Source organism: Grammomys surdaster, unplaced genomic scaffold, assembly GCF_004785775.1.
Source record: "Grammomys surdaster isolate TR1022 unplaced genomic scaffold, NIH_TR_1.0 185, whole genome shotgun sequence".
Lineage (NCBI taxonomy): Eukaryota > Metazoa > Chordata > Mammalia > Rodentia > Muridae > Grammomys > Grammomys surdaster.
In genome coordinates this window covers 18,835,432-18,847,572 of record NW_021604630.1, presented here as the reverse complement: position 1 = coordinate 18,847,572, position 12,141 = coordinate 18,835,432, and the positions used below count along the sequence as shown (strand labels likewise).

At 40.6% G+C, this 12,141-nt stretch overlaps 1 protein-coding gene across 1 annotated transcript in view; it reads left to right on the top strand.

The window, feature by feature from the left end:
• LOC114621827 (disintegrin and metalloproteinase domain-containing protein 26A-like) overlaps positions 1–11,734 on the top strand; it is a 13,459-nt gene extending 1,725 nt beyond the window's left edge. Inside the window, 4 exon segments of the mRNA XM_028768148.1 lie at positions 8,189–8,463; positions 9,864–10,665; positions 10,668–10,772; positions 10,775–11,734. Of these exon segments, the coding sequence (XP_028623981.1) occupies positions 8,189–8,463; positions 9,864–10,665; positions 10,668–10,772; positions 10,775–11,734 (2,142 nt within the window).
• Positions 11,735–12,141: the final 407 nt, after the last annotated feature.

Here is a 12,141-nt window from a genome sequence, read left to right as displayed (position 1 = left end):
GACTATCATTTTGGGATAACCTTAGATGACATTGGAGCAGTGAACGACGGCACAGTTTGTGGTCCACAGCATTTGTGTATTGACAGAAAGTGTGTCCACTTGTCAAGTCTGTCAAGTGTACCATTTCCTGTGCCTAGTGTACCAGCTCCTGTGCCTAATGTACCAGCTCCTGTGCCTAGTGTACCAGCTCCTGTACCTAGTGAACCAGCTCCTGAGCCTGTTGTAACAGCTCCTGTGCCTAGTGGACCAGCTCCTGTGCCTAGTGGACTAGCTCCTGTGCCTTCATCTCCTTCCAACTGGAGTATGTACTTCATAGCTTTTTTAGTTGTTTGTGTGCTTGGCTTAATTTCTTTGTATGTCCCATTTGAATTAAGGATATTACCTCTAAAAAAAGTGGTGCCAAACACAGAATCTGGTGATAGACATCTTACCTGAATAACAGAATTTAAGGTCTACAGACTTGTAATATCTGAAGAAGATACCACACATTACAAAAACAAAATAAAAAATTAAAATAAAACTTCCTTCATGTATCTCTGTAGACATTTTAACAAGGCTCTTTTTCTATTTCTTGGTCTCTCTTTCCTCTCCCCCTTCTCTATTTCTCTCACTGTCTCTTGCTGTTTCTCTGTCTCTCTTTGTATCTATCACTGTCTCTCTCTCCCTTCCTGCCTCCCTCCTTTCCACCCTCCTTCCCCTCCTACCCAGCCCCCCCCCCCCCCCCCGCCCCCCTCCCTCTCTCTCTCTCTCTCTCCTCCTTCTCCTCTTCCTCCTCCTCCTCCTCCTCCTCCTTCTCCTTCTTCTTCTTCTTCTGCCTCTCTCTCTCTCTCTCTCTGTGTGTGTGTGTGTGTGTGTGTGTGTGTGTGTGTGTGTCTGTGTGTGTTTGTAATCCCAGGCAAGATGTTCTGAATACTCAACTTTATTTTAGGATCAAAAGCATTCACCAACAAATAAAAGGTAATCTTACACATTCATAATTTCCTTTATTCAATTTTTTACCTGATAATAATAGAATTGATGTCTGTCTTCCATATCATGTTTCCTACCCATGGGCCTCTGTATGTGTTTCTTTCCCTTTGGTGTCTCTCAGCTTGAAAGCCTTTCTCCATTTTCATTCTGCTTTGTCAGAAAAAGAGAGAGAGCCTCCAATACAATTTCCTCATGGCAATTTCTGTCTACTAAAATTTGGTTCTAAAGAACCAGGGTGAGTTTGGAAACCTGAGAGAACAGTATGAGGTTTCTGTTTGGTTGTTGTAGTCTTAGCTCTTTAAATGCTTCTCAGCCATTCAAGATTTCTCTGAGGAGAGTTTATTGTTTAGGTATGTAGTCCATTTTTTAATTGGTTTATTTGGATTGTTTGTGTCTTAACTTCTTGAGTTCCTTATGTGTTTTGGAGTTTAACCCTCTGTCTCCTGTATGTTGATTGAAGATCTTTTCCAAATATGTAGACTCTCATTTGGTCATATTGATGGTGTCTTTGACTTACAGAGCTTTTCAGTTTCATGAGGTCCCATTTATTTATCATTTGATCTGTTTTTAATCAGATTTATTTACTTATTCCCTTTACAACCCATTAACAGCCCTGCTCTTCTGTCATTGCCCCTCATACAAGAAATCCTCCAAATATGTCTTCCCTTTTTGTTCTGAGAAGAGGAAAACCCAGTCTGGGTATGAAACACACATACACACATCAAGTCACTGTGGTACTATGCAAAGCCTTTCCCAGAGGCCAGAAGCAGATGTCCACTTACTGATACAGGATCCAGAGACAGAGAGTTCCCTCAAAAACCTCAGGTACAGCACTTGCTATGGTTGTTTGGGTGACGAGTAAGGCCTGAGTGTTTTGTTTAGGAAGTTGTCTCCAGTACTAATGAATTCAAGGCTCTTCTCCATCGACTGTTCTAATTAATTTAGGGTACCCAGTTTTCTGTTGAGGTCTTTGATCCAACTGGACTCTACTTTTGTCCTGTATGATAGATATGGATCTATTTGCATTCTTCTACACAGATAGCCAAATAGACCAACAGCATTTGTTGAAGATGCTCTCAATTTTCCATTGGGTGATTATGGCTCACTTGTCAAAAATCAAGTGTCAATAGGTGAGTGGGTTGATTTCAGTATCCTTAATTAGGTTCCCTTGATCAACCTATCCGTTTCTACAGCAAAATCGTGCAAATTTTATTACTATTTCCCTGTAGTAAAGATTGAAGTCAGTGATGGGGATACCCCCACAAGTTCTTTCATTGTTCAGTTTGTCTTAGCTATTCTGAGTTGGCTGTTTTTTTTGCCTATAAATCTGAAAATAGATGTATCAGGATCTGTAAATTATTATACTGAAATTTGGGTGAAAGTTTCATAAGATCTGTAGATTTCTGTTGGTAAGACAGCCATTTTCACACTATTTGTCAAACTGATCCTTGCACAAGTTAGGCCTTCACAACTTCTCATATCTTCTCTCCAATTTCTTTCTACAGAGACTTGAGGTTCTTGTCATACAGGTCTTTGACTTGCTTGGTTAGAGTTACATCAAAGTATTCTATATTATTTGAGGCTCTTTTGATGGGCACTGTTTCTCTAACATTTTCTTATAGGTTGTTTACCATTAGTAAAATGAAAGTTACTGATTTTTGTTTCTTAATTTTGTATCCAGTCACATTGGTGAATAGGTTTATAACCTATACAACTTCTCTAGTTGAATTTTAGGGATCGTTCAGAAATGCGCTCATAACATATCATCTGGACTTTTTGTGAGATTGCCTCTCTTATGTCAATTAATTTTTGAGGAAAATTAGGATTTACCTCTCTCTTGAGAATATTGAACAGAGACTTAAATTCTTTTGTGGAGAGCTTAAAATAAGATCTTAGCCAATTAGCAACTCCTAGAAACTTTCGAAAATAATTTAAAATAAGTAAACTCTCTCCCTCTCTTTTTTTAGACCCTTTATCTGTGTGTTTTTTTTAATTGGATACTATACATATTTACCTTTCAATGTTATCTCCTTTCCCATTCTCCCCCAAAATCCCTTATCCCATAGCCCCTCATCCTAATTTTTGTGAGGGTGTGCTCCAAACATCCTCCCAGTCCCATCTCCCTGCTCTCAAATTCCCACACAGTAGGAGATCCAAACTTTCAGGGTCCATGGCCCTCCACTTTCACTGAAGTCTAACAAGGTCACCCTCAATTCCCTATACAGGTGCATGGGTCCCTACCATTGTGCTCTCTGGCTGGCGGTTTAGACTTTGGGAGCTCTGGTTGAAACTTTTGATACTTCTTCTAGAAACGACCAAAGCACCCACACTTTGGTCTTCCTTCTTCTATGTGAGTTTTATGTGGTCTATACGTAGTTTCTTAGAAATTGAGAGCTTTTGGGCTAATATCCACTTATCAGTAAGTGCATACCACATATGTTTTTTTGAGATTGGGTCACCTCACTCAAGATGATATTTTCCAGCTCCATCCATTTGCCTAAGAATTTCATGAACTCATTGTTTTTAATAGCTGAGTAGTACTCCATTGTATAAATGTACCACATTTTCTGCATCCATTCTTCTATTGAAGGGCATCTGGGTTCTTTCCATCTTCTGGCTATTATAAATAAGGCTGCTATGTACATGGTGGAGCATAGGTCCCTGATGTATGTTGAAACGTCTTTTGGGTATGTGCCCAGGAGTGGTACAGCTGGATCCTCAGGTAACACTATGTTCAATTTTCTGAGATACCACCAGACTGCCTTCCATAGTGGTTGTACCAGTTTACAATCCCACCAACAGTGGAGGAGTGTTCCTCTTTCACCACATCCTCACCAACATGTGCTGTCACCTGTTTTTTTGATCTTAGCCGTTCTGACTGGTGTGAGGTGGAATCTCAGTGTTGTTTTCATTTGCATTTCCCTGATGACTAGGGATGCTGAACACTTCTTTAGATGCTTCTCAACCATTTGAGCTTCCTCAGTTGAGAATTCTTTGTTTAGCTCTGTGCTCCATTTTTTATTAGGGTTCTTTGATTGCCTAGAGTCTAATTTCTTCCGTTCTTTGTATGCCTTGAATATAAACCCTTTATCAGATGTAGGGTTGGTGAAGATCTTTTCCCAGTCTGTTGGTTGCCCCTTTGTCCTATTGACTGTGTCCTTTGCATTACAGAAGCTTTGCAGTTTTATGAGGTCCCATTTGTCAATTCTTGGTCTTAGAGCACAGGCCATTGATGTTCTGTTCAGAAACTTTTGTCCTATGCCTATGTGTTCCAGGCTTTTCCCCAGTTCCTTTTCTATTAGTTTCAGTGTGGCTGGTTTTAGGTGGAGGTCCTTGATCCACTTGGAATTGAGCTTTGTAAAAGGAGATAAGTATGGATCAATTTGCATTTTTCTACATGCTGACCTCCAGTTGGACCAGCACTATTTGTTGAAAATGCTGTCTTTTTTCCACTGGATGGTATAAGCTCCTTTGTCAAAGATCAAGTGACAATAGGTATGGGGGTTCATTTCTGGGTATTCAATTCTATTCCATTGATCTTCCTGCCTGTCTCTGTACCAATATCATGCAGTTTTTATCACTATTGCTCTGTACTACAGCTTGAGGTCAGGGATGGTGACATCTCCAGAAGTTCTTTTATTGTTGAGAATAGATTTTGCTATCCTGGGTTTTTTGCTATTCCAAATGAATTTGAGAACTTCTCTTTCTAACTCTGTGAAGAATTGAGTTGGGATTTTAATGGGGATTACATTGAATCTGTAGATTGCTTTTGGCAAGATGGCCATTTTATGCTATACTAATCGTGCCAATCCATGAGCATGGGACATCTTTCCATCCTCTGAGATTTTCTTCAGTCTCTTTCTTCAGAGACTTGAAATTCTTGTCATACAGATCTTTCACTTGCTTGGTTAGATTCACACCAAGGTATTTTATATTATTTGTGAGTATTGTGAAGGGTGTCATTTCCCTAATTTCTTTTTCAGCCTGTTTATCTTTCATGTAGAGGAAGGCTACTGATTTGTTTGAGTTGATTTTATAATCAGCCAATTTTTTTGAAGTTGTTTATCAGGTTTAGGAGTTCTCTGGTGGATGTTCTGGGGTCACTTAGTATATTATCATATCATTTGCAAATAGTGATGTTTTGACTTCTTCCTTTCCAATTTGTATCCCTTCGACTTCTTTTTGTTGTCTAATTGCTCTGGCTAGGACTTCCAGTACTATATTGAATAGGTAGGGGGAGAGTGGGCAGCCTTGTCTAGTCCCTGATCTTAGTGGGATTGCTTCAAGTTTCTCTCCATTTAGTTTGATGTTGGCTCCTGGTTTGCTGTGTATTGCTTTTACTATATTTAGGTATGGGCCTTGAATTCCAGATCTTTCCCAGACTTTTATCGTGAGAGGATATTGAATTTTGTAAAATGCTTTCTCAGCATCTAGTGAGAAGATCATGTAGTTTTTAACTTTGAGTTTGTTTATATAGTGGATTACATTGATAGATTTCCGAATATTGAACCACACCTGGATTCCTGGAATTAAGCCCACTTGATCATGGTGGATGATTGTTTTGATGTGTTCTTGTATTCTGTTTGCTAGAATTTTATTGTATATTATTGCACGAATATTCATAAGGGAAATATGGCCCGCATATCTTTCTTTGTTGGGTCTTTGTAAAGTTTAGGTGTGAGTGCGATTGTAGCTTCATAGAATGAATTTGGTAGTGTTCCTGCTGTTTCTATTCTATGGAATAGTTTGAAGAGAATTGGTATTAGGTCTTCCTTGAAGGTCTGATAGAATTCTGCACTAAATCATATGGTCCTGGGCTCTTTTTGGTGGGGAGACTTTTAATGACTGCTGCTATTTCTTTAGGGGTTATGGGACTGTTTAGATGGTTTATTTGCTCCTGATTTAACTTTGGTACCTGGTATCTAGAAAATTGTCCATTTCATCCAGATTTTTCAGTTTTGTTGAGTTTAGACATTTGTAGTAGGATCTGATGATTTTTTGAATTGCCTCAGTTTCTGTTGTTATGACTCCCCTTTCAGTTCTGATTTCATTAATTTGGAAACTGTTTCTGTGCCCTCTGGCTAATCTGGCTAAGGGTTTATCTATCTTGTTGATTTTCTCAAAGAACCAGCTCCTGGTTTTGTTGATATTTTGTATAGTTATTTCTGTTTCTACTTGGTTGATTTCAGCCCTGAGTTTGATTATTTCCAGATGTCTTCTCCATTGGGGTGTATCTGCTTCTTTTTGTTCTAGAGCTTTCACGTGTGCTGTCAAGTTGTTAATGTATGCTCCCTCCAATTTCTTTTTGTAGGCACTTATAACTATGAGTTTTCCTCCTAGCACTGCTTTCAGGGAGTCCCACAAGTTTTGGTATGATTTTACCTCATTTTCATTAAATTCTAAAAAGTCTTTAATTTCTTTCTTTATTTGTTCTTTGACCAAGTCATCATTGAGGAGAATGTTGTTCAGTTTCCACATGCATGTGGGTTTTTCATTGGTTTTGTCATTATTAAGACCAGCCTTAGTCCGTGGTGATCAGATAGAATGCAAGGGATTATTTCAGTCTTTTGTATTTGTTGAGGCCTGTTTTGTGACGAATTATATGGTCTATTTTGGAGAAGGTATCACGAGGTGCTGAGAAAAAGGTACATTCTTTTGTTTTAGGATGAAATGTTGTATAGATATCTGTTAAATGCATTTGGTTCATAACTTCTGTTAATTTCAATGTGTCTCTGTATAGTTTCTTTTGCCATGATCTGTCCATTGCTGAGAGTGGGTGTTAAAATCCCCAACAATTACTGTGTGAGGTACAATGTCTGTTTTGAGCTTTAGCAAAGTTTCTTTTATGTATGTGGGTGTCCTTGATTTCTTACCTGTTACTCTCAGTGCAGTGGCTCCTCTAGGATGGCTCAGCATAAGGTGTCTCCACAGAATCAGACCAGCTATGTGTCTGCCACAGTCAAAAGGCTGCCTTTCTAATCTTATTCAACAGCTGGATAGATCAGATGTCAGCTCTATAGCGGTAGGGAGGTCTTTCCCTTAAGGAAGTCAAAAAATGGTGTTAGATCTTCATCAACAATGGAGATCCAAGACCTCATCCAAGTAATTTCTCTCAAAAGCTTTCGTAACTGTGGAAAGGTACAGAAATCTTGAATTTGAAGTTGAAGCTTAACAGGGGACACAGAATCTCAGGAAAACATGGAGCCCAGCATCTTAAATGGCAGCACTTTTTGAACCTTTTCAGGAGCAACCCCCAAATTATTACATTTAAGAATTGAGAGACACTTATCAGTAAGACCCTGGAGGCCCAAAAAGCTAGGAGCACCCAAATTAATATCACTCATATAAATCTAAAATAAAACATTTGAATCATCTAAAGAGAAAATTAGACGCACAAAAATTAACACAAGGAGTACAAAAGGCAAACTTCTCACAATCTTTCCCTGTTTAAAAGACCGTTCACATTTTTTAGTATCTAACTGATCATAAATCATGATTTTTGTGACCAGTAGTCATAAAGGCCTTTGTCTTTCCAAGAATGACTTGGCCCAAAAGGTTAGCAGTAAGGCCACCAACTACAAGGGGCACGCCCCACTGTAATAGCCATCATGGTCCACAAGGAAAGCCAGGAGGTGGTTTCCCATGAGGTTGATTCTCCCATATGCCCAGTAAAAGACCAACAAGTACTAGCTTCCAAGAGAGGGGGACTTGTTCCTTTGAGGAACCAGAAAGTCTTCCCAACTATGGCAAGAGTCATCTTAGGGCAGAGCCCTGGACAAGAGGCACAGACCAGTTATCACTAACTGGAGGCTTCACCTTATTTAATGGAGCTGGGGTTAGCACCCCGCACCCCATGGAGTAAAAAGTCAAACCATTGAGAATAAATTTACATTAACAGTTCTCGGCCCAAAGAATAATCCTAGGGTAAGGGATACTTGGTGAACAGTTTGTAGGATCTGAGACAGCTTTTATCAAATTAGGGCACTCTTCTTTAAAATGGTCATTTTTACCACATAAAAACCTGCTGACTAAGGTCTGTTGGAGGGAATTAAGAGGAACAGTCATATCTCCTTGTTGGGCCACATTTAGAACAGCAGCCAGGGCACTAGTTTGAAAGGAACAGGAGACTACATCTCTGTTGGCCATGCTCCACCTGTGAATAAGTCTAGTTGCATAACCATACACAGGAAAGTTTGTGATCACCATTCATCCCATCCAGATCAGAGAGCAAACAAGGTGGTATGGAAGGAAGGTCACCAACAAGGAATTTCCTTTGAATGCTCTTTTGAAATCTGTCAATGAAGAAGGTAATGTTGTCAGTAGGTTTCTGATTAATCCCTCCTATTGGGAACACGGTGGGCCCTTCATCAAGTTTCCTCCAGGCAGCAAGGTTAATGGCTCTGAACTGATCCTGGTAGGGCTTCAGAATAGCAGCTTGTTGGGCATCTGTGGAATATTGGTCAAAATCACCAAAGAGCATCCCAGTGGTGATTTGTATGGCTAGTTGGGCATTCTGGTCCTTTCCACCAGTGTGGCATTCCTCAATAAATATGCCATCAACTTAAGAAACATAGGCCCAGGGAGGACTACCTTAGCCAACTCTTTCAGATCTCAAGGAACATGTGCCCGGCAGGCCAGGCCCTCAAGAATAGTCTAGGCCAAGAAGGAGTTAGCCCAATCCTCATTCATCAACTTCTTCAATTCTTTAAGATCTATGGGTTCCCAAGGGTACCAGGCATCTGACTGATTACTGACAGGTTTGATATTCACTAGGTAAAGGCTGGTGGTATACTGGGTCCCAAGCCCCTCCCTATTGTAAGGATCAGAGGACCTTCAGAGGTCTAAGAAAATTTCTTTGAGGGGTCTTGGGAGGCCAGTTTTATTGCCTGCTTTGAGGCCAGCCAACAGCCATTGCCAAAGGGTTCCAAAGAAGGATAAAGAGGTCCCTTGGGTGATGATCCAAAAGCACTCGTCTTGGTTCCACTATTGTTTCAGATGCTTTATCAGCAGAAGGAGGATCCTTTGCCTTTTTTCTTGTTTTCAACCTGTGTGAAAAGTAACTCCTCAGAGCTGCAGTGGTAGGGAGTAACCCCATGGTTAAGGTTGACTGGGTAGAGGTGAGTGGTTTCTCTTGAGTTAGGACCTCCTATGGAATAAGGCAGAGTAACAGAAGGCACAGAAGAAGGAGGACCATGGAGTGGATTAGCTGGAGGATTGGGAGAAGGATACTAGCGTTTAGATGTAGACTGTCCCATATCTTATGGGAGTACACTCACCTGCAGAGAGATTGGCCCATCAGTATTCTTGCATCAAGAGACAGGAGAAAAGTTCCTCACATGGGGCACCAGTCTGTCTGCTACTTGCCAGCAGGTCCAGGTGAAAGGAGAGAAATCCCAATCCCACCACCTCTCTCTGGGGCTGAGCAAAATGATGAGTGAAAATGGCCCAAAAGAAACACACAGGGCCAGGAGTCTTGTTGAAATAGGAGCTCAACTTTATTGCTTCATTCTCTCACATATATAAACTCCAAACCAAGGGAGGAGGATTTTTGGTGGAGCAAGATGGCATAGGAAGCAGGGAAGATTAACAGAAAGTATGGGTTAAATGACAAGGACAATGGCAAAGTTCTGCATTAGCAATGGAGGGGCAGAGGCAGGGCCAAACAGGTCTTGCTGAGTCACCTGGATACAGAAGTGAGTGAAGTAGGTCTCAAAACTCTAGCCAGGCTTCGGGTCTCCCAAAAGTCCACAGACATTCGAGCCAGCCTCCTGTTTGTCCACAAGGCTGAAACCAGGGCCTAATTGGGAAAAAAAACTCTGAAGTTATATCATCAAACTTACCTTGACCATGATTTACAAATTACTATGTATGCCGTTTTTACCTGTTCCTTTTAGTGAAAAAGGAGATCCAATTGAAGAACAGCCTTTTGTGCAGAATGACTGCTACTACCATGGCTAAGTGGATGAAGACCCAGAATCCCTGGTCATTGTTCACACCTGTTTTGGGAGGTTGCAAGGCATACTAGACATAAATGGCACAACTTATGAAATTATGCCCAAGAGCTCAACATCAACATTTGAACATCTGGCTTACAAAATGGACAGTGAGGAGTCAGAATTAATTCCCATTAGATGCAGGTTAACCGAAGAGGAAATAGCAAGGCAAATGAAGTTTCAAGAAAGGGTTGCCCCAACATTTTGGAAAATACCACTAGACAATTGGTGGACCCACCACATGTTTATTGATTATTATGTTGTAATAGACCATAAACGTTATGTTTATAGAAAGAACAATATCACAACTTGTCTTCAAGATATGTTGGGAATACTCAATGCACTAAATGGTTATTATCTGCAAATAGGTATTGATGTGGTTTTAACCAAACTTCAAATTTGGAGCCAAAGAAATCTTATCAATGTAGATCAAAATATCCATAAAGTTCAAGATGACTTCTGCTATTGGGAGGCAGCCTCAACTGGCAATCAAATTAGACATGATGCCATACACCTTTTTGTTAGACATAGTTATGAACAATTAGGGGTAGCTTTTATGGCTGGAATTTGTTGAGTTGCTAACTGTGCAATTAACAGTTTTATATCTGATAAGATGTTATATGTTGCAAACGTGGTAGCACATGACATGGGTCACAATTTGGGTATTTGGCATGATGAAGAGGAATGTTATTGTGGGAGAGAAAAAAATGCATAATGTACCCAACTGGACCACATCACCCCAAATTCAGTAACTGTACTTTTAATTATCTGTATTCAACTCTTTATCTAAGAACTTGCTTAATGATACACCAGAAACACCAGAAACACTAGTAACAACAAACCTGACCAAATGTGGGAATTACTTGGTTGAGGAAGGAGAACAGTGTGATTGTGGGAGCTCTGAATCCTGTTCAGAAGATCCATGCTGTAGTGAGAACTGTGTTCTCAAAGCTGATGCTCGATGTGCGTCTGGGCTTTGTTGCCAACTTTGCCAATTCCTTCAAACAGGCTCTGTGAGTAGAAAAGAGAAAAATGAGTGTGACCTTCCAGAGTCGTGCAATGGAACTTCAGCTGACTGTCCAACAGATGTGTATAAAGAAGTCGGAAGCCCTTGCAGTGGTGATGGTTATTGCTATAAGATGGAGTGTTATCATCCACTCCATCATGATGAACAGTGTCAGAAGATTTTTGGCAAGGGAAGTCGAAATGCACGTGGAATTTGCTACCTGGAAATGAACAAACGGGGTGACCGTTTTGGTAACTGTGGAATTAATACCTATGAATACAGAGAATGTGAACATGCTGATGTACTCTGTGGGCGAATTCAGTGCGAGAATGTGACACAACTTCCCCAAAGGAGAAACCATGAAACATTGCATTCCACTCACTTCAGTAATATCTCGTGCTGGACTATAGACTATCATTTTGGGATAACCTTAGATGACATTGGAGCAGTGAATGATGGCACAGTTTGTGGTCCACAGCATCTATGTGTTGACAGAAAGTGTGTCCACTTGTCGAGTCTGTCAAGTGTACCAGGTCCTGTGCCTAGTGTACCAGCTCCTGTGCCTAGTGGACCAGCTCCTGTGCCTGGTGAACCAGCTCCTGTGCCTAGTGTACCAGCTCCTGTGCCTTCATCTCCTTCCAATTGGAGTATGTACATAATAGCTTTTTTAGTTATTTGTGTGCTTGGCTTAATTTCTTTGTATGTCCTTTTTGAATTAAGGATATTACCTCTAAAAAAAAGTGGTGCCAAACACAGAATCTGGTGATAGACATCTTACCTGAATACCAGAATGTAAGGTCTACAGACTTGCAATACCTGAAGAAGATACCATACATTACAAAAACAAAATAAAAATAAAAAAAAAAACTTCCTTCATGTATTTCTGTAGACACTTTAACAAGGCTCTTGTTCTGTTTCTTGGTCTCTCTTTCCTCTCCCCCATCTCTCTGACTCTCTGTCTCTCTTTGTCTCTGTCTCTGTCTCTTTGTCTCTCTCCCTCCCTCCCTCCCTCTCTCCCTCTCTCTTTCTCTATCTCTCTCTCCCCCTCTCTCCCCTTCTCTGTCTCTCTGCCCCCTCTCTCTCCTCCTCCTCTTCCTCCTCCTCCTCTTCCTTCTTTTCTCTCTCTCTCTCTCTCTCTCTCTTTCTCTCTCTCTCTCTCTCTCTCTCTCTCTC